Genomic DNA, 23,718 nt, shown 5'->3' with positions numbered 1-23,718 from the left:
ATCCTGTGTATGTGGTGCTCCCAGTGAAGATTTAGTTCATTTTTTCTTTCAATGTCCATTGTATAATGATTCAAGGCACCACATTTTATCCATCTACAATTTATTAGGTTATGTAAATCTACAATGCCTACTGTGTGGCATCCGTATTGTACCTGATCAATTAAATACATTTTTTCTTTATCATGTAAATTTATATATTAAATCCTCGAAACGTTTTTCTAATTACAAATAATTTGAATTTTATGCAACACTAAGTAGTAGTAATTCAGTTACATACACTTAGGATATTATAGCAATTAAGTCATTATTATAGTATAATAAATTTATCTAACATTCTAGTATGAATGCCGGAATGAATGAGCGTGAGTGAGTAGTTCTATATAAAAATATTGATGCGGATATTTCTTCATTTAAGGCTTGTTGGAATTGTATTTGCATTTACTTTATTAATTGTCAACTTCATTTGCTTGCTAAGAATTTTTTTTAAGTAGAAATTATCCTTTTAATTATAATGTATAGAGTCCAGTAAATGACACAATGAACATAAATCCCTTATTCCTGAACTCGATACCAAACACGTAATGCCATATTTTTGTGATAGAGTGAAACATACCATATTTCTTTCAAGCCTAACTGGAAGTGACAGAAGAAGACTAATGTAGGCAATATGCCTGTTGTCTTATTCTTTTGACAATATAATGTATATATATATATATATATATATATATACACTCTGAATTTATGTATGTTTGTATTGTTAATAAATCATTTCTGAAATGTGAAAGAATGCTGGCTGCATTTGGTTACAATCCATGCAGAACTATGTACTGAAGTATGTCTAGTAGGTATGAGAAGAGTTGCCTTTATTTCTTCCTATTGGACCCGTCCCTCCCGATCAAGTGATGTCAGAGCCAATATACTCTATGATACGTTCCAGATACAATTGATACTGGTAAACACGCTTGTACACTTGTCTTGGAGCATAGCAACTAACCAAGGGTATTCAGTACGATAGTATCCTACCTCTGGCTTGGGAAGTTGATCATAGAACAACTAACCAAGAGAATTCAGTACGATAGTATCCTAATACCTCTGGCTTGGGAAGTTGATCATAGAACAACTAACCAAGGGTATTCAGTACGATAGTATCCTAATACCTCTGGCTTGGGAAGTTGATCATAGAACAACTAACCAAGGGTATTCAGTACGATAGTATCCTAATACCTCTGGCTTGGGAAGTTGATCATAGAACAACTAACCAAGGGTATTCAGTACGATAGTATCCTAATACCTCTGGCTTGGGAAGTTGATCATAGAGCAACTAACCAAGGGTATTCAGTACGATAGTATCCTACCTCTGGCTTGGGAAGTTCATCATAGAACAACTAACCAAGGGTATTCAGCACGATAGTATCCTAATACCTCTGGCTTGGGAAGTTGATCATAGAACAACTAACCAAGGGTATTCAGCACGATAGTATCCTAATACCTCTGACTTGGGAAGTTGATCATAGAACAACTAACCAAGGGTATTCAGTACGATAGTATCCTACCTCTGGCTTGGGAAGTTGATCATAGAACAACTAACCAAGGGTATTCAGTACGATAGTATCCTAATACCTCTGACTTGGGAAGTTGATCATAGAACAACTAACCAAGGGTATTCAGTACGATAGTATCCTACCTCTGGCTTGGGAAGTTAATCATAGAACAACTAAAGTTATCATAGACAACTAACCAAGGGTATTCAGTACGATAGTATCCTAATACCTCTGGCTTGGGAAGTTGATCATAGAACAACTAACCAAGGGTATTCAGTACGATAGTATCCTAATACCTCTGATTGGGAAGTTGATCATAGAACAACTAACCAAGGGTATTCAGTACGATAGTATCCTAATACCTCTGGCTTGGGAAGTTGATCATAGAACAACTAACCAAGGGTATTCAGTACGATAGTATCCTAATACCTCTGGCTTGGGAAGTTGATCATAGAACAACTAACCAAGGGTATTCAGTACGATAGTATCCTAATACCTCTGGCTTGGGAAGTTGATCATAGAACAACTAACCAAGGGTATTCAGTACGATAGTATCCTAATACCTCTGGCTTGGGAAGTTGATCATAGAACAACTAACCAAGGGTATTCAGTACGATAGTATCCTAATACCTCTGACTTGGGAAGTTGATCATAGAACAACTAACCAAGGGTATTCAGTACGATAGTATCCTAATACCTCTGGCTTGGGAAGTTGATCATAGAACAACTAACCAAGGGTATTCAGTACGATAGTATCCTAATACCTCTGACTTGGGAAGTTGATCATAGACAACTAACCAAGGGTATTCAGTACGATAGTATCCTAATACCTCTGGCTTGGGAAGTTGATCATGAACAACTAACCAAGGGTATTCAGTACGATAGTATCCTAATACCTCTGGCTTGGGAAGTTGATCATAGAACAACTAACCAAGGGTATTCAGTACGATAGTATCCTAATACCTCTGGCTTGGGAAGTTGATCATAGAACAACTAACCAAGGGTATTCAGTACGATAGTATCCTAATACCTCTGGCTTGGGAAGTTGATCATAGAACAACTAACCAAGGGTATTCAGTACGATAGTATCCTAATACCTCTGACTTGGGAAGTTGATCATAGAACAACTAACCAAGGGTATTCAGTACGATAGTATCCTACCTCTGGCTTGGGAAGTTGATCATAGAGCAACTAACCAAGGGTATTCAGTACGATAGTATCCTAATACCTCTGGCTTGTGAAGTTGATCATAGAACAACTAACCAAGGGTATTCAGTACGATAGTATCCTAATACCTCTGGCTTGGGAAGTTGATCATAGAACAACTAACCAAGGGTATTCAGTACGATAGTATCCTAATACCTCTGGCTTGGGAAGTTGATCATAGAACAACTAACCAATGGTATTCAGTACGATACTATCCTACCTCTGGCTTGGAAAGTTGATCATAGAGCAACTAACCAAGGGTATTCAGTACGATAGTATCCTACCACTGGCTTGGGAAGTTGATCATAGAACAACTAACCAAGGGTATTCAGTACGATAGTATCCTACCACTGGCTTGGGAAGTTGATCATAGAACAACTAACCAAGGGTATTCAGTACGATAGTATCCTAATACCTCTGGCTTGGGAAGTTGATCATTGAACAACTAACCAAGGGTATTCAGTACGATAGTATCCTACCACTGGCTTGGGAAGTTGATCATAGAACAACTAACCAAGGGTATTCAGTACGATAGACCCCTACAGGTCCCCCGTGACATAATCATCATACTTTGACGGCGTCCCGTATACATAAGAAGAAGAAGAAGAAGTATCCTAATACCTCTGGCTTGGGAAGTTGATCATAGAACAACTAACCAAGGGTATTCAGTACGATAGTATCCTAATACCTCTGGCTTGGGAAGTTGATCATAGAACAACTAACCAAGGGTATTCAGTACAATAGTATCCTAATACTTCTGACTTGGGAAGTTGATCATAGAACAACTAACCAAGGATATTCAGTACGATAGTATCCTAATACCTCTGGCTTGGGAAGTTGATCATAGAACAACTAACCAAGGGTATTCAGTACGATAGTATCCTAATACCTCTGGCTTGGGAAGTTGATCATAGAACAACTAACCAAGGGTATTCAGTACGATAGTATCCTAATACCTCTGGCTTGGGAAGTTGATCATAGAACAACTAACCAAGGGTATTCAGTACGATAGTATCCTAATACCTCTGGCTTGGGAAGTTGATCATAGAACAACTAACCAAGGGTATTCAGTACGATAGTATCCTAATACCTCTGACTTGGGAAGTTGATCATAGAACAACTAACCAAGGATATTCAGTACAATAGTATCCTAATACCTCTGGCTTGGGAAGTTGATCATAGAACAACTAACCAAGGGTATTCAGTACGATAGTATCCTAATACCTCTGGGAAGTTGATCATAGAACAACTAACCAGGCTGGTGGAAGTTGATCATAGAACAACTAACCAAGGATATTCAGTACGATAGTATCCTAATACCTCTGGCTTGGGAAGTTGATCATAGAACAACTAACCAAGGGTATTCAGTACGATAGTATCCTAATACCTCTGGCTTGGGAAGTTGATCATAGAACAACTAACCAAGGGTATTCAGTACGATAGTATCCTAATACCTCTGGCTTGGGAAGTTGATCATAGAACAACTAACCAAGGGTATTCAGTACGATAGTATCCTAATACCTCTGGCTTGGGAAGTTGATCATAGAGCAACTAACCAAGGGTATTCAGTACGATAGTATCCTAATACCTCTGGCTTGGGAAGTTGATCATAGAGCAACTAACCAAGGGTATTCAGTACGATAGTATCCTAATACCTCTGACTTGGGAAGTTGATCATAGAACAACTAACCAAGGGTATTCAGTACGATAGTATCCTACACTGCTTGGGAAGTTGTTCATAACAACTAACCAAGGGTATTCAGTACGATAGTATCCTAATACCTCTGACTTGGGAAGTTGATCATAGAAACAACTAACCAAGGGTATTCAGTACGATAGTATCCTACCTCTGGCTTGGGAAGTTGATCATAGAACAACTAACCAAGGGTATTCAGTACGATAGTATCCTAATACCTCTGACTTGGGAAGTTGATCATAGAACACCTAACCAAGGGTATTCAGTACGATAGTATCCTACCTCTGGCTTGGGAAGTTGATCATAGAACAACTAACCAAGGGTATTCAGTACGATAGTATCCTAATACCTCTGGCTTGGGAAGTTGATCATAGAACAACTAACCAAGGATATTCAGTACGATAGTATCCTAATACCTCTGGCTTGGGAAGTTGATCATAGAACAACTAACCAAGGGTATTCAGTACGATAGTATCCTAATACCTCTGGCTTGGGAAGTTGATCATAGAACAACTAACCAAGGGTATTCAGTACGATAGTATCCTAATACCTCTGGCTTGGGAAGTTGATCATAGAGCAACTAACCAAGGGTATTCAGTACGATAGTATCCTAATACCTCTGGCTTGGGAAGTTGATCATAGAACAACTAACCAAGGGTATTCAGTACGATAGTATCCTAATACCTCTGGCTTGGGAAGTTGATCATAGAACAACTAACCAAGGGTATTCAGTACGATAGTATCCTAATACCTCTGGCTTGGGAAGTTGATCATAGAACAACTAACCAAGGGTATTCAGTACGATAGTATCCTAATACCTCTGGCTTGGGAAGTTGATCATAGAGCAACTAACCAAGGGTATTCAGTACGATAGTATCCTAATACCTCTGGCTTGGGAAGTTGATCATAGAGCAACTAACCAAGGGTATTCAGTACGATAGTATCCTAATACCTCTGGCTTGGGAAGTTGATCATAGAGCAACTAACCAAGGGTATTCAGTACGATAGTATCCTAATACCTCTGGCTTGGGAAGTTGATCATAGAACAACTAACCAAGGGTATTCAGTACGATAGTATCCTAATACCTCTGGCTTGGGAAGTTGATCATAGAACAACTAACCAAGGGTATTCAGTACGATAGTATCCTAATACCTCTGACTTGGGAAGTTGATCATAGAACAACTAACCAAGGGTATTCAGTACGATAGTATCCTAATACCTCTGGCTTGGGAAGTTGATCATAGAACAACTAACCAAGGGTATTCAGTACGATAGTATCCTAATACCTCTGACTTGGGAAGTTGATCATAGAACAACTAACCAAGGGTATTCAGTACGATAGTATCCTAATACCTCTGACTTGGGAAGTTGATCATAGAACAACTAACCAAGGGTATTCAGTACGATAGTATCCTAATACCTCTGGCTTGGGAAGTTGATCATAGAACAACTAACCAAGGGTATTCAGTACGATAGTATCCTAATACCTCTGGCTTGGGAAGTTGATCATAGAACAACTAACCAAGGTATTCAGTACGATAGTATCCTAATACCTTGGCTTGGGAAGTTGATCATAGAACAACTAACCAAGGGTATTCAGTACGATAGTATCCTAATACCTGCTTGGGAAGTTGATCATAGAACAACTAACCAAGGGTATTCAGTACGATAGTATCCTAATACCTCTGGCTTGGGAAGTTGATCATAGAACAACTAACCAAGGGTATTCAGTACGATAGTATCCTAATACCTCTGGCTTGGGAAGTTGATCATAGAACAACTAACCAAGGGTATTCAGTACGATAGTATCCTAATACCTTGGCTTGGGAAGTTGATCATAGAACAACTAACCAAGGATATTCAGTACGATAGTATCCTAATACCTCTGACTTGGGAAGTTGATCATAGAACAACTAACCAAGGGTATTCAGTACGATAGTTTTCTAATACCTCTGGCTTGGGAAGTTGATCATAGAGCAACAAAGTAAGTCTCTCAATGGGATATTGAAACCCAAAGTGGAGTTTGGTAGTTGAAGTTAGTTACCGCTAACAAACGTATTTATCGATCCTTTGGCCCAAGTTGTGCATAGTGAAAAGTAGAGAAAAGATCTATCTGTCAATTGTCAGGCATAGGCCATTCTATGGTGGGTGAGATCCCTCTGGGATCGCTTGTTAAGGATATACACATTTAAAGTTTCAGTCCCTTTGAAGTCTCGTTTTGACATAGATAAAAGAAGTTATGAGATTTTCAAATAAAACTCATCAATATCTGTAGCAAGTTGTCAGTTGCAAATTTTATTAAAAAATTACGATTCTATTCCAAGTAAATTTTTGTATATGGGAATTTTAAGAAATGACCCATTTGGCGGTCATTTTGAAAATATGTACAGCTAAAGTTTTATTTTTTTTTTGCTTAAATTGTTTTTACCTAAATCATCACTGCACCAGCATTTTTAGCTGTATCAAGCTAAGTTTTGCTGTAATTCTTTACTAGGTTCATGATAATAAAAATATTAAGCATAAATGTGTGAAATGATACCCTTTTATCACCTTATTTTTACATTGAATGGTAAATAGAGCACTTTTATTTTTAACTCTAAAATATTGAAAAATAATAACTATCAGAGATTTAAATATACTATTTAAATCTCTGTAACTATTTAAATAGTGCAAAAAAGTAAGCATACTAACACTCTTTTTTTCTGCCTGATTTAGAAAGAGCAACCTTTTCTCTATTTACATGCAAAATGGTTACAAAAATTTAATACCAGAACATTTAAAAAAAAAAAGGTTAGATATGGCAAAAATGGTTGAAAATGGTGGATTTTGCAGCTCAAAAATAAGGGGTAGGGGTAGCAAATGTTGTTATTTTGAAAAAAATGAGTCTTATTAATCATAAAAATGTTATTTTTTAAGGAAAACCTACAATGAATTCTGCAAACACCGTTATTCCGTCTTTGTATGTTACAGAGTTAGCTCCCTTGCGGGTTAGTATCTATTGTAACGTCATTATTTTGTGAGCGCAATCCACGTCGTTTTCTTCGGAAAGTATGACGTAACGCTCGCAAACACATGGCGTCACAATAGATAGTACCTACACGTAAGGACAGATAACTCTACAATATACAAATACAGAATATATCAAACACCTAATTAGGAAATGATAGCTTTAATATATCGTGTATATGGTCAAAACGGCAATATTCCCATACTGTATAATACACAGACTGTTCTAAGAATACAAAAACTCAATTAATATAACACTTCTGCTTTCTTTGTCTTGAAATCTATTATTTTATGAAGGAATTTTAATTAAGAAGAATGTCAAACAAAACATGTATGTATTTTTTGTGATATGTTGAATATCCTTGCAATGGTTGATATCAAAGTCGGCCATAAGACATAATAAATGACGATCAAAAATAACAATTTTAAACTGGTTTGTATATTTTGATTTTTGAAATTCGTTTGATTTCATTCTGGTTTTTTTCTGATTCTGCTGCGTTGTATTTGCAGTACTTTGAGTAATTGAATTACTATTTACGGAAGTCTCTTTTCTGAGAGCAAAAATTTTGGGGCATGGAGATTGACCTCATACAAACGAGAACACCACCTTATTTGGCAAAATTCAAGAACAAAATGCGATTTTCAAATAACAACCCATTAACTTCATTCCACCTGAACGCCACGAAGAGAGTTTGTCGGGCGTGATAACTTCTGCGTCTATATTGTAACAGGCCGAAAAGGAATATACATTACCCTGAATTAATGCTGAAAATAGAAACCCTTTGATAGGTATAGAACTATTTCTAATGTTCGGTCAAGTTATCATAACAAAAAGTAGATATATAAATATATAATACTTGTTGCATTATCAATATGCTGATTTTGCTGATAAACAGAATCGGACTTTTTAGTGGTTATGATTCTTACTTAGTTATGAAAAGTTCCCTGATGCAGAACTAGAGCTGACCAAGAGCTGACCAAGAGGAACGTTATGTTCAGCAACCAATTCGGCCACAGTTTGAAGAATTTTACAGCAAACGTAAATATTCACTTCCTTTGAATTTGAGTAGTTATGGGATATACATGTAAACGACAAATACACATTTCCTATTGATCACGAATCTTTCATAGAGCGATTAAAAATACTAGGCCTATACCCAGGTGGTCACGTTTTGGGTGAATATGTCCAACATAAATTATAAAAAAACTAATGGTATTTAGTCCAGCATAAATAGAGTGGGACGACTGGTGTCGCTCGTTGTCATTATAATGTGACCGGATGGAGTGTGTTGCTTGGTGTCTTCAGCGGCATGTTTCAGTGATACAGCACCATAAAAAATGGCAACAGTTCCACTATACAAGAAGACACAACATGAATACACACACCCGTACTTATAGCTGCAATATTGTAGCTCAAAAGACTTTTAGACAGAAAATGTTGTCGTCTGCCGAAAGGTATAGTAGCTATATAGGCCGGGTACATATATTCGTTCTACCGTACTTATAATACTCGCAACACACCGCATACATGGGAGGCCGTTCTTACATGACCCTGGCTGTTACCGAAATAGAACGTTAATTTAATCAAATAATTATCAAGTTTAAATATTACAGAATAGCTTGACAGTATCCATTTTTTCTTATTCTTTCAAATATTTTGAAATATTTCTCTGCCACCATGAAAGAAAACATAAATTCAAAATGAGGTTTTTTAACATTCAAAACATTGTGTCTACACTATTTCTAAATTAGTAGATTATATATATATCGCATCGTTTCTGCAAAAACCTAATCAATATTGATTTGGGCTAATTCGTTACCCTATTATCATTACTTTTCAGTTACCCTTATTACCATAAGCAATTTGACAATTGATTCCAACGTCTGTGGATCTCTTGGCATATGACTTACGCTTCAAATTTTGCAAATATCGTTTCAAAACACGATCTACAACGCTTATGCCATGAAAATAACCTACAGTAGGTCCATGCGATGAATGAACAAAGGAGATTCTTATGATTTTTAAGTCCTTAATGAAACGAGATTTTTTTATGTTACTATATGCTAATGAAATTAATTTTATTATGTCTGTACGGTTTCACTCCAAACTTTGGCATATAAATACATGCACGTTAATTTATTCCTCTGGTACAGGGATTCGAACCACTTTTTCCAAATTTCAGTGCTGTACCCGGAAAATCGTAAAGGGGAATAACTCCCAAGGAAAGTGGAAAAAGTCATGACTTCGACACAATCAAGTCTGACTGGTGTGTGGAGGAAAATGAAACGTTTACGTTCTCCGATTAACAGATCATATAATTGTTTGGTAAGGACAAACATTGGCATTCATGGATAATGTTTCACGGTATTTTTTAGGTAAATCATTTGCATGCTCTTGTTTGTTTTGTTCATTCATGAGACCCTGGTAGATCCTTCGTCTGTTCGTTTGTTCAGCTGTTCAGGTTGGCGACATTCCCGTACTTGCCGGATAATCCTGGATTTGAATAACAGTCCTGTATTTGAGGGACAATTTTGTTACGCAAATCAGGATTCCGTGAAATGAAAACTGATAAATTTGTTTTTAACATTATTATCAAAAAAGGGCGTCATAATTTTGATATGACATTTGCACTAAATTTGCCTAATGGCTACAGTAACACTGTAGTCTATGGAAAGCACCTAAATTGTCACTTTATTACAAAGTGAGATAATAGAATTCTATAGTTCATACACAAAAACATAAAGTCTTCAATCAGTTATATGGCTATCTGAAAATTAACAACTTTCTCCATTTCCATTTCACAGAATACTGCATCTGCGTAACAAAATTATCCCTCAAATACAGGACTATGACTCAAATGCAGGACTATCCTGCATATACGGGAGTACATCCCCAACCTGTTGTTTTAATTAGATTCACTTTTTTGCTTCGCAAATCGCTTTTTGTCCAGGGATCTTCTGTCCTTTAACATTTCTTGTTACCGCTATTTCTTAGACATGGCTGAATTAGGGATCTTTCTCAAATTTCATATGTATAGGTTCATCTAGGGCCCTAGTTGTGTATATTGCATTTTGAGATCGATCGGTCAACAAGATGGCCGAAAGGCCACCATCTTAGCGCCATGCAGATAAAATGAAATTAAAATTAGTGACATCAATGCTTATAATTTATCATTAGATGGTGGGCTATTCAAATCGCCTTTGGTCCGTGGTCCGTCGTCCGTCCGTCCTTCCGTTAACAATTCTTGTTACCGCTATTTCTCAGGAAGTACTGAAGGGATCTTTCTCAAATTTCATATGTAGGTTCCCCTAGGACCCTAGTTGTGCATATTGCATTTTGGGACTTATCGGTCAACAAGATGGCTGACAGGCGGCCATCTTGGATTTTGATAGTTAAAGTTTGTTACCGCTATTTCTCAAACAGTACTGAAGGGATTTTTCTCAAATTTCATATACAAGTTCCCCTAGGACCCTAGTTGTGCATATTGCATTTTGGGACCGAGCGGTCAACAAGATGGCTGACAGGCGGCCATCTTGGATTTTGATAGTTAAAGTTTGTTACCGATATTTCTCAAAAAGTGCTGAAGGGATATTTCATAAATTTCATATACAGGTTCCCCTAGGACCCCATCCTCGATACTCCAGGGGTTCCGATCACTTACGATTTCTACACCCCTGGACTATCTCATAGTAAAACTGGAGGCAACAGAATAGAACAGGTAACTTAGTCATTTGATGTACATCAAAAGAGCCGTATAACGGTACACTGTGGTTGACTCTGTGGCTTTGATGTTAGGCGTCGCTCTCTCTGTAGTCTTCAAATGAAATATTTGCTAGCCCATGATTGGTCAAATGTTTTCCGCTGAGCTGCCTTCAATTTCACTGTGAGATAGTCCAGGGGTGTAGAGATAGTAAGTGATCGGAAGCCCTGGAGTATCGAGGATGCTAGGACCCTAGATGTGCATATTGCATTTCGAGACCAATCAGTCATCAAGATGGCCGCCATTTTGGATTTTGATAGTTAAAATTTGTTTCCGCTATTTCTCAAAAAGTACTGAAGGGATCTTTCTCAAATTTCATATACAGGTTCCCCTAGGGCCCTAGTTGTGCTTATTGCATTTTGGGACCGATTGGTGAACAAGATGGCCGACAGGCGGCCATATTGGATTTTGATAGTTAAAGTTTGTTACCGCTATTTCTCAAAAAGTACTGAAGGGATCTTTCTCAAATTTCGTATGTATGATCCCCTAGGACCCTAGATGTGCATATTGCATTTTAGGGCCGATCGGTGAACAAGATGGCCGACAGGCGGCTATCTTGGATTTTGATAGTTAAAGTTTGTTACCGCTATTTCTCAAAGAGTGCTGAAGGGATCTTTCTCAAATTTCATATACAGGTTCCTCTAGGACCCTAGTTGTGCATACCGGTATTGTATTTTGGGACCGATCAGTAAACAAGATGGCCGACCGACGGACATCTTGGATTTTGATAGTTAAAGTTTGTTATTGCTATTTCTCAGAAAGTACTGAAGTGATCTTTCTCAAATTCCATGCATAGGTTCCCCTTGTACCCTAGTTGTGCATAGTACCTTTAAGGACTGATGCATAATGCCTTTCGGGACTGATCGGTAAACAAAATGGCCAACTGGCCGCCATCTTAGATTTCATTGTTAAAGTTTGTTACCACCATTTCTTAGAAAGTACTATAGCGATCTGTCTCAAATTTTATATGTAGTGTGTTTGAAAAAGTTTGAAAAGCAGGGAAAAGATCCCTCTTTCCATTGTCAGACATAGATCATTTTTGGGTGGGCGCCAAGATCACTCTGGGATCTCTTGTTCAGACTACTTGTTACTAAAACAATTTTACACATTCGATTCCGTTCATTTTCGGGGGGATTATTTTTCTAAATCAATATGAAAAATCAATGTTTTTATTGTGACATCACGATAATGTCAGTTTTCGTGTATAGAGATATGAAGAAAAAGTATGGACCAGTTAGAAAGTCAGATTGAGTTTGAAAACAAAGAAAAATTTGATCTAATGATATCTAATTAGAGTAGGTTTGACCACAAAGATATATTTTCCCATAAATCCTTATGTAATTTTCTGTGTTATTAATTGATTTGAAGGAAGAGGGACAGAAGGAAGAGAGCATATCAATCTTTTATTTGACTGTTACAGTACAGTACAGATCCATCTGGATCTTGTTTCAGATTTGCAACATTGTTTCCTTACATTTTATTATTTAACATTCTTTTTTCTAGCAACGTCTCTACTCTGAAAAGGTAGCATTGACACACCAACAGGAATTTGACAAGCAGACAGGCAATCAATCGCCCAGAAACCCAACATTACCTACAATACAACATCAGAATGATATATTATCTATCATCAATGATCTTCCAGAAAAATTACTTCGCTCACTAAAAGAGATGGAATGCAAACAGACTTTAGTAGAAAACATTCTGAAATTTCGTTTCAAGAATGGCAAAATTTCTGAATTAAATGACTTGATAGAAAACAAGATTACAACTTTTGAATGTCTCCAAGCTATGTGTACAGATCTGAAGTATGTAGAACTGTTGCACAAAGACTTCTGTTTTCCTGGACTACTACAAAGGCAGATTCAGGTATGGATTATTTCCATTTTTCACTGTGATGTATAATAGTGCTGGGCTTAGTTTCACGAACGGAATAGTCCACTTCTACGTATATAATCTATTAGCCACGAAGTACTCTGGCCCTGACACCAGAAACATTTTGACGGATATATGTCTGGTGTAGGGTCAGAGGGCACTTCTATATCGAAAGGTGGAATTCATCGACACTGTTTGGTATCGGGTCAGGTCATTTCCCATTCAGACTGCTTACAAAACATCACCACCAAGAAGTGTCACTTACATTGGTCTTTTCAGCAAATGAATAATTTTTTTCCCAACATTTACTGATTTTACCTGGATTTAGCAGTGGGAGATTTATCTGTCAACCCCTAGGGTGTGACAGATTGCGCGCGCTAACCTTTTGAACTTGAAGACAATTACATGACGTCATGTCTTCATGCGATGTGACCGTGGCATGCATTGTCGATGATGTCATCAATATTGTCATGCAGACGATGGAACCATGTTCTAGTTGCAGTGAAAATGTTTCTGTTGAGGACATTATCTCTTCTTTTTCTTTTGTATGTGGGAGAAAAAGAATCATTCCCTACCTATGAGGGTGTGACAACAAAATCACGACCCTCGGGGGAATTCCTGAATGTCCAACCCTCGGCAAGCCTCGAATCGGACGTTCATGAATTACCCCTTGGGTTGTGATTTTGTTGTCACACACTCTAGATAGGGAAAGATTCTATTATTCCACCACTAGCAATTCCTCAAGATTTGAAGCATTTTGCATATTATGAGAAAATTGTGACGATGAGGAAGGCAATTTAGCAGTTACGGAAAAGAAATTACTGTATTGACATTATAGAATATGCATTTGCTATGGATAGATAAGTTATTCATAATGATTTGTTGAAACGACTAAGGTAAGTGGTGCTACTCGGCGGTAATGTTTTGTAAGTGGTCTGAATAAGAAATGACCTGGCCCCATACTGAATAATGTCAGTGAATCCCACCTTTTCGTATAGTAGTGCGCTCTGGCACTCTACCAGACATCTATATGTCATAATGTCTAAGTCTGGTGTCAGGGCCAGAGTATCTCAGACTAATTATCTATATGTTTTATATGTGTTTATTATTTGTATTCATGTGATTTTTTTTAAATATCTCTGGTATGTGATTTTATTTGTTGATAAAGAGGCATCCTGGAAAATTTGACAATATTTTCTCCACATTATTGGAATTAGTTTTTTGCTCCATATTTCAAGTAATGTATACCCTACAGATATACATTTATAAGGATCAAGTGTTATCTGGAATACATCTATCAAATTCTTTGACCCTTTCATTGCATTGCATGTATATTTACTCTCCACAGAATCTACAAAGCCTAGTTGTGATTGATATTGAAACCTTAATGTCGGTCAGCTGGATCAAGGTGAATCGTGACGGGGAGGTAGAGAACTGGGACCATGCCATGCTGATAGAAGATCCTAAAGTAAAGATGTCAGATCATGTTCTCCATTATCAATTGGTAAGTTACTCTAATATCACATGTACTACCCACCAGGGGCTGCCAATATCATTACAGTATTAACACTAATTGGCACTCCCGAAGAGACTAACATTAGAAAAACAAGTATGAAAAATGTTCTTATTCTATTATAACTGCAGACTAAAATATGAAAGATATTGGGCCAGTTTGAAATTTGTCTTGATTTGATTATAAGTGAAGGAGTTATTGCCCTTTGCAACAATAATCATTATTGGAACTTAAAGATGCTACACTGCAGGCAGAGCATTTGTGTCTAATTAACACAAAAATATTCAGAAAATATTAAATTTAATTTTGTTGTGGTGCATGCTCAGTTAGTACTTCAATCAATATAGGGCATAATGCCATAAAAAAAATTTCAGGACACCATTAATTATTAAGTCACCTGACCCTTCAGGTCAGGATGACCTTTAGTCATCATCTTCGTCTGTTGACGTGCGTAATCTTTTCATATTTTGAACTTCTCAAGTTTTACCAGCACGATTTGGCTGAAACTTGCTTGAAATGATTCTGACATGGTCCCAAGCAAGTGATGTTATTTTTGGAGTCAATCCGAATTCCAAGATGGTCGCCACACCCGCCATCTTAAAAACACATTTTGAACTTCTTCCCAAGTTCTACTGATGCCATTTGACTGAAACTTGCCTGAAATGATCCTGACATGGTCATGACCAAGTTGTGTTATTATTCGGGTCGATCCGAAATCCATGATGGCCGCCACAGCCGCTATTATGAAAACACATTTCGAACTTCTTCTCGAAGCGAGATTTAGCTGAAACTAACATAGTCCCTACCAAGTGTTGTTATTTTTTGGGTCGATCCAAAATCCAAGATGGCTGTCACAGCCGCCATCTTGAAAACACATTTTGAACTTCTTCTCAAGTTCTATTAGTCTACTAGTGTGATTTAGCTGAAACTTGCCTGAAATGACCCTGACATGGTCCTAACCAAGTGTTGTTATTTTTCGGGTTGATCGGAAATCCAAGATGCCTGCCACAGTCGCTTATCTTGAAAATCATATTTTGAAAATTCTACTACAGTTATACTGGTGAGATTTGGCTCAAACTTTCCTAAAGTGATCCTGACATGGTCCTGAAAAAGTGTTGTTATTATTCAGGTCGATCCCAATTCCAAGTTGGCCGCCTCAACCGCCGTCTTGAAAGCACATTTTGAACTTCTCAAGTTCTACCAGTGCAATTTGGCTGAAACCTGCCTGAAAAGATCCTGATACGATCTTGACAAAGTTTTGCACATCTCTGGTTGATCCCAAATCGAAGATGACTACCATGACACCACATATAATTTATTACCTATATGACTATTGCCAAGGTAGTCAGATGACCGTTAAGGCCCTTGGACCTCTTGTTTTTAATATTCTTATCTTGAAGTAAAATAAGAAGCTCAAACTTTTCAATGATGGTAATCGTGTAAAGTATGTATCTTTTGTAACTGAAATAAACACTGATTTTTCTGCTCCTGTATTTGACAGACTGAGAGAAAAGTACTTTTGTCTGCGGTGGAGCATCTTTGAAAAATAAATCCAGAAAAGATTTATAAATTATTATATGAAAATATTAAATTGGGCTCTGTCCGTCCATCCGCCCATGATTCTCTTCTGAAAAAACCCCATTAAATACAGCTCCTTGACACTTTCTGTATATACTGTATTCAGACAAGTGCCTTAGTTGGGCCTTTTGGTATTGGGGACCTTCCAGTTTTGATATTTTTTTTCTGTCACTGTGGAAACTTCTTCAAAAATACCAAATTACCATTTCATTTTGTTATGTTGCCAAACTTAAATACTAAGTACATACATTTAAAATTCATTTCTTGTGGGGTGCTCTTGTTCACAAAAAAAAATAATTTTCATTTGCAAAGAACATTGCTCTAGCCACATCATCAACTAAACTGATTATTTACTGTACATTATCCAATCCACATTGTGTTCATTAAATGAATGTGTGCAGTACTTTAATAGCAATTATTCATTTTTCCGTCCACAGGCAAAAGCAGCAGTGGCCAGAATTCCAAAGGGGTGTATGTTTGTTATCAGGGACACCAGTCGCCTGTTTCAGAAAACCAAGCTGACCAATTCCATGGATGAGCTCCATTACAAAGTGATGTATTCAGTGTTTATGACTGTGTTGAAGTCAAGCTTGGAGAAGGACACATCAGAGGTGTATGTTGTAGATATGAAAAAGCTGCCAGACATCTACAATACAGATGTTGTCAAACATTTTGACATTAGATACATGAACAGCTACAAATATTTAAAATCATTAATGAGACACGATGATTTAGGAATACAACTGCCCTCTGTCCCAGACTTTACTGAAGCGCACTTGAAGGAGCAGTATGCATCTGTAGCTCTCTTGGCCAATTCTTTTTACAAATTAGTTCTGTGTGACCGGTAGTTTTCTCTGTTCAATAAGGATGTCTGCTGTGTGCTATGTTTGTCTTTAACTTATGAAATATGGTTAACAATAAATGCAAGATTGATGGGAACATTTTTTATCTTTTTAATGCTACATAATGAAATTTCTGACTACAGTTACAACCTACCAGAGTTACTTCCCTTCGTTTCACTTTGTCAGTACTGATGGAGTGAAACAAAGAGATGTCTTCGATAGATCCTTTAAAAAATGAAGGGAGGTAACTTTTAATAAGTACATGTGTACCAGGCACTGGATTGGTCACAAGTTCCAATTACAACTGATTTACTGATAATGGAAGACAAAATCATTCCTTACTAACAGTATCACATTTTACAAAGTAAACATTTAAATACTAGAAAGTGTCTCATGTGGACCAGTCATCCTCGATACTCCAGGGGTTACTGTTACTGACGTTATATCCACCCTTGGACTATCTCATAGTAAAACTGAAGGCAGTTAAAGAGAAAAAATCTGTCCAATCACAAGCCTGCATTAAGACTTCCTCTGAAGACTATAGAGATATTGACACCCAACTTCAAAGCCAAACAGTCAACCACAGTGATTACTGTTACATGTATACAATTCTTTTGATGAAAATCAAAAGACTAAATTACCTTTTCCGTTCTGTTGCCTCGGGTTTTACAATGAGATAGTCGAGGGGTGGATATAATGTCAGTAAGTAACCCCTGGAGTATCGAGGATCTATGGTGGACTTGTAATACCTCAACATGAAGATAAGATTTTGGCTGGTCGGCATACTGTTCGCTGTTGACAAATGTGTATGAGCTGTCCTCTCTATCCTGGCTCAAAACAGAGTTAACTTTTCCTTAACTTATGCAGGATAACCTGTCAAGTATGAGAGGAATTTTTTTCAACTACACTCTCTGTGTGAAAAATGAGGACTAAAGCAACTGGAGGGATATAACTCTTCTAGGATTGATAAAACATAGCTGTCAACAACAAAATGTGATTCAAATGGTTTGTATTTATATAGTGTAGATACTTTCCAATGGATTCTATCTATACAGTGTAGACACTTTCCAAAATTTTACAATGTCGGGAATATGTATGATTAGTGTAGTTTAATCAATAGTAATCTCAGACTAATGGTATGACGTCAACAACGGTGAGTTAATGTACTGTACTGTTTATTTAGTGACAATAAAAGGTTTTGGAGATATTTATTTCATCACCTATCTGACAATATCATCTTTGATGATTCTCTGCACTTCAGTCAATAAACAGTACAAATCAGACCAGTGACCTTGAATTTGGATCACAGTCAATCTGATTACAATACAGATCAGTCCTTCTCCCTGTTTCATAGAGACAATATCCCATTAAGGGATATGTTCTAATGAACTTCTAGTAAGTAAAACTCAAATGCAATCAACTGAAAATGACATTTCGCCACAGCCTGCATGACTACATAAATGTAAATGATTCCGACGACTCCACAAACTACTTCATTCATTTATTAAGAATTTCAGATGTTTTTATTTGATTGGTCAATTTAAAATGTCATCAAAATGAGACCACTAATTGGATGTCATTCTATCAGATCCTCTGTGAAACGAAGCGAAAATAAGGAGCTGTATTAATAAGATTTTGATGAGGTCAGACCTTAGGGAACAAGTCTACACACAAGCCAAATATTTTATCTATGACCATTTAAGTTACCATATTTTACGTAGTATAAGTCACAACTTTCCCCCCTGAAAATCGGGACCTATACACCAGTGTGACTTATACACACAATGTTTTTGCATAATCACATCGTAATTCACATATGAAAATTGTAAGTTTTACTCACAGTTTTAGTAAAGTAACATCGGAATAATCACAGAAATGTGTGTAAAAGAAATTTTTCAACTTGTGCAACCTTCATCAAGAGAATGAGCATTTCCTTTTGAAAACTGTCATCAACAGCAAAATGGCTTTATGCTAAAAGATTTTAACCCCAACCATGAACCCCCTTTTACCTAGCTTGATCGGCTGTATCTCCATTTGCCCACTTTTTATAATCTGATAATTAGCAGAATGTTGTGACAAGGATTGTAGTCTATTTCAGAGAAGTTAACCTGGATTTACCTGTGTTTTACCGGTGAATTTCACCTGTGATACGTACTGTACTTATTCTGTATAACATGAATGGAAATAATATTACATTAAATCTTTTTTTAATTTGTTACTCTTTTTGTGATGTCAGTTATGTTCTTGATTTTTTTTATATTAATAATATACATATAGTAATAATGTATAATGTATAGATAAATAATTAACACACAAAACGTAAAATCAATATTTGGTCCTGACTTCAAAACTTCAAAATTCTTTTCTCTCTTTTTGACAAACATATATACATGTTCATATAAACACATAAATGATAACTAAGGTTGCTAGTTGTAGTTCCATCAAAATATACGTTATCTGATAGCGAGCTACATGTATTGAGGTACATTCACGTATAATCTTTAGTGGCATATATAACACAAGAGATCCCAGAGGGATCTTGGCGGCCACCAAAGAATGATCTATGTCTGACAATGGAAAGAGGGATCTTTTCCCTGCTTTTCAAACTTTTTCAAACACAACTACATATAAAAGTTGAGACAGATCGCTACAGTACTATCTAAGAAATAGTGGTAACAAACTTCAACCGTGCAGCCATCTTGTTGACAAATCAGTATCAAAACACAATATGCACAACTATGGCCCTAGGGGAACCTACATATAGAATTTGAGAGAGATCCCTTCTGCACTTTTTAAGAAATAGCAGTAACAAACTTTAACTATCAAAATCCAAGATGGCTGCCAGGCGGCCATCTTGTTGACCGATTGGTCCCAAAACGCAATATGCATAAATAGGGCCCTAGGGGAACCTATGTATGGAATTTGCTTGAGATCCCTTCAATACTTTCTGAGAAATAGTGGTAACAAACTTACACTACCAAAATCCAAGATGGCGGTCTGGCAGCCATCTTGTTGGCAAATCAGTATCAAAACACAATATGCACAACTAGGTTCCTAGGGGAACCTACATATGAAATTTGAGAAAGATCCCTTCTGTACTTTCTCAGAAATGGCGGTAACAAACTTTAACTATCAAAATCTAAGATGGCCGTCTGTCGGCCATCTTGATAAACGATCAGTCTTAAATTGTAATATGCAGAACTAGGGTCCTAGGGGAACCTACATATGAAATTTGAGAAAGATCCCTTCAGTACTTTCTGAGAAATAGCGGTAACAAACTTTAACTATCAAAATCCAAGATGGCCGCCTGTCAGCCATCTTGTTGACCGATCGGTCCCAAAATGTAATATGCATAACTAGGGTCCTAGGGAAACCTACATATGAAATTTGAGAAAGATCCCTTCAGTACTTTCTGAGAAATAGCGGTAACAAACTTTAACTATAAAAATCCAAGATGGCCGCCTGCCGCCTGCACAACTAGGGCTATAGGGGAACCTACATATGAAATTTGAAAAAGATCCCTTTCGTACTTTCTTAGAAATAGAGGTAACAAGAATTGTTAACGGACGGACGGACGGACGACGGACGACGGACGAAAGGCGATTTGAATAGCCCACCATCTGATGATGGTGGGCTAAAAATCCACATTCAACATATTTACAAAAATAGTTTATGGTAATAATTATGTAATCATGCAGTTTATGTTTATGCCTCTTTTCATTAGAAATCGCCTCTATGACAATTCTACAATAATATTTATTAGGAATCCCGTCGAGCCAATTTGCCACCAAAAATCTTACTTTAACGTTCATAATTTGACATGTTCAAACCATCCGAAATATGATCTATTATAAAATCAAAGTACTGAAAGTACTGAAGGAGGCGTAGCTCAGATTCTAGACAGGGTAATGATATATTGAAATATTAAAGATATATCATAAAAGAGGTAATAGTACATGTTCAGGTTATTTTCAATCAATATGGATTGAAATAACAGATTGAAAATTCTGTGCTTTCGCAGAATGACTGTTGTTTATTATAGAATAATGTGGATCAAATATTTGCAAATTGGTTAAATCATGGAAATGTTAAATCTTATAAAGTTGTTAAAAACAAATGCTCCAAAGATCGTGAAAATATTGTATGCGAAATAAATATGAACAATGAATAATGATATATAGAATAAAAATGATGCAAGACTAATATATATTCCTTTTGAAAGTTTGTGTTGGTTTTTACATGTTTTGAAATTTCAATCATGGTTTGAACTTTCTACCATCTGGGCAAAGTGTATGAAAGTGGTAGTTATGCTCCTGCTGAGCTCAGCATATACTGGCAGTAGAACGACTGGCTGACCCATTGTCAGTTTAATGTGACCAGGTGTGTTGGGATGCTTGGGTGTCTTCAGCGGCATGTTCCAGTGATATCATAATACATGTAGCACAATGAAAGGACAAGAGTTCCACTATACAAGAAGACCCAACAAATACAGCGCAGTCTGTGCATGCTACACACAACATACATTGGAGGCCGTCCATGCCATTAATGAACTCAACAATCAAATATTGCCAAATCCAGTGTCAATCTGTCAATGTTAACAACAGTGTAAGGTGAAGTTGAAATCAATGTCCAATTTCCTCTCAAGGGATATTCCATTAAAACATCTAACCCAACTCAGGATATTATAAACATTGATACCCCTGATTTCAATTTCAGAAGTTAATACTGGATTGGAATATTACATTTTGTTGCAATGAAAGTACTAGTTAAAGGAATTGTGCAGTCAAAAATTATAATTTCAGTTTATGCTGGAAATGGCTTTATTAGCACGTGTAGAAACCTCTCCGTGCCGCGCGCGACCGGAATAACCTGTAAACCGTCGATATCGAGGTCCAAACTTCTGACCGCCCGATTATGCATATGTTCTAGCTCTAAACCGTGTGACATCATAATAGTCCGTGGCTTATAGCTGTACTATAACTGATGTGCTATCACTTACATCGACGGTCACAGGAAAAGCCGATCAACGATTTTTTATGATTACTTTTGAGTGAAGTTAATCATACAATAACTTTGGCTCGAATGTAAATAACTAAAAGAGTGAAATTCGATGTTTCAAATACTCTAATTTATGCTCTAATAACAGGTATCTTCGTGTAATTATGAAAGAAAATCCACACAGAAATAAAAGTTTCGATTTTTTTTTGTCGAGGAGTTCAACAACGAATAAGCTTTAATTACATAATATTTTCCTGTAGTCTGTATCTTTGATACATTGTGAATTACAAAGTTTGTGACTGTAAAATGAAATTTTATGAAACAATTTCAGAAATCCTTTATTAAAGTATTGACGTACATACCAGAAACATATATACATATATGTATACGGTGTATATGTTTCTGTACATACACACCGATGATTGATCATTACCAACATTGTGTTGTGTGTTGCTAACCGAATAAATTGAGATACATTTATTACAATACCGTAAAACGTTTCAACATGTGGTAGAAAGAATTTATTTTTGATATTATAAAAGATCTAAATATTGCGATATTAGCAAAACAAACTATTTTTTCAGACTGTGCGGTCGCTTTCAATTTTTAATCGATATACGAGTAGATACCCCTATATAGATATATAATTAGCCATGTCTTTGGTTTGATGGTTATGTAATACCTGGGCCAGGATGTTGTTTACCTGTACCAAACGCCATTCATCGAACTCACCTGTAAGTACCTGGCCGCGGGCAATTTGCTATTCGGTGGACTATGTCGGGTATTTGCTATTGTCTTACTGTCAATCAGGTTAGGACATCCGTTAATTGGATTGTGACTTGAATTATGGAAATCCCGTACATCTATGCTCTAGGTTCTAGGTTTTTTATTGTCACCTCCATTTTTAAAATGAAGATGTAAAAGCAAATGGAAATAAAATATCCCTGATAATACATGTACCTAGGAATATATATTACATATATATATGTCGTACACAGGTAAAACAATAATGGAAGTTGACTTATTCAGAAACAAAAATGGTTCTAAGAACTATTTCAACTAAAGATTTAACCTTAAAAATTATTCCAGTCTAGTACTGTAATTACGGAATCGTGGAATATAGCAATCACCCGTAATTTCTAAGGTTTTAGGAAAAATTCTAAGCATGTATTTTCATAGCTGCAATATTGTAGCTCAAAAGACTTTTTGACAGAAAATGGTGTCGTCTTTAGAAAGGTATAGTAGGCCGGGTACGTATATTCGTTCTAGTATTTTCACTGTTTCGAATCTACATGTATAGTCATACAAGAAGGGTTACAGCATTACCACACTAAATATACTTATATAAATATCACCAAGTATAATTTTGAAAAGGTACAACATTTCATATCTATTTATGATGCCTGTATACAAGTAATTTTATTTTTTCATTTGAACACAATGTGTGGTTACTTTTTGGATTATACGATAAATGTTCATATATCATACTATTAAATCTCGGTATGATATACAAAAGGATCGACAATAGATATACTATTTTAAGGATTTAGTATAATTTTGAAATTATGAATTTAAATCTACACTTATACTGTAATTTAGAAACACATATCAGAAATATCATTGATGTATTTCTGCTTTTTAGTAAACGTTATGGATAAAGTTTCAAAGGCAACAATATAGATATACATATTATTTTCGGTA

At 36.4% G+C, this 23,718-nt stretch overlaps 2 protein-coding genes across 2 annotated transcripts in view; both read left to right on the top strand.

Moving 5' to 3' along the window:
• Positions 1–23,718, top strand: part of LOC138322762 (UPF0489 protein C5orf22 homolog) — a 44,004-nt gene that overhangs the window by 7,303 nt on the left and 12,983 nt on the right. The gene's annotated exons all lie outside the window — the stretch shown is intronic.
• LOC138322764 (uncharacterized) lies at positions 9,672–17,116 on the top strand. The gene is made up of 4 exons (XM_069266853.1): positions 9,672–9,776; positions 12,715–13,080; positions 14,435–14,590; positions 16,615–17,116. Exons 1-4 carry the CDS (start codon positions 9,690–9,692, stop codon positions 17,023–17,025), a joined length of 1,020 nt encoding a protein of 339 aa, XP_069122954.1. The 5' UTR covers positions 9,672–9,689; the 3' UTR covers positions 17,026–17,116.

Source organism: Argopecten irradians, chromosome 5 (assembly GCF_041381155.1).
Source record: "Argopecten irradians isolate NY chromosome 5, Ai_NY, whole genome shotgun sequence".
NCBI classification, from domain to species: Eukaryota; Metazoa; Mollusca; class Bivalvia; order Pectinida; family Pectinidae; genus Argopecten; species Argopecten irradians.
The sequence above is the reverse complement of the archived record's forward strand: the minus strand, read 5'-3'. Positions and strand labels throughout refer to the sequence as shown.

What these genes read in the sequence shown, in the direction of transcription:
- LOC138322764 (XM_069266853.1), top strand. Translation starts at nt 9,690, where the DNA reads ATGACTTCGACACAATCAAGTCTGACTGGTGTGTGGAGGAAAATGAAA. An exon ending in ACAGATCATATAATTGTTTG is followed by an intron (nt 9,777 to 12,714) that starts GTAAGGACAAAC and finishes TCTTTTTTCTAG; the next exon opens with CAACGTCTCTACTCTGAAAA. An exon ending in TACTACAAAGGCAGATTCAG is followed by an intron (nt 13,081 to 14,434) that starts GTATGGATTATT and finishes TACTCTCCACAG; the next exon opens with AATCTACAAAGCCTAGTTGT.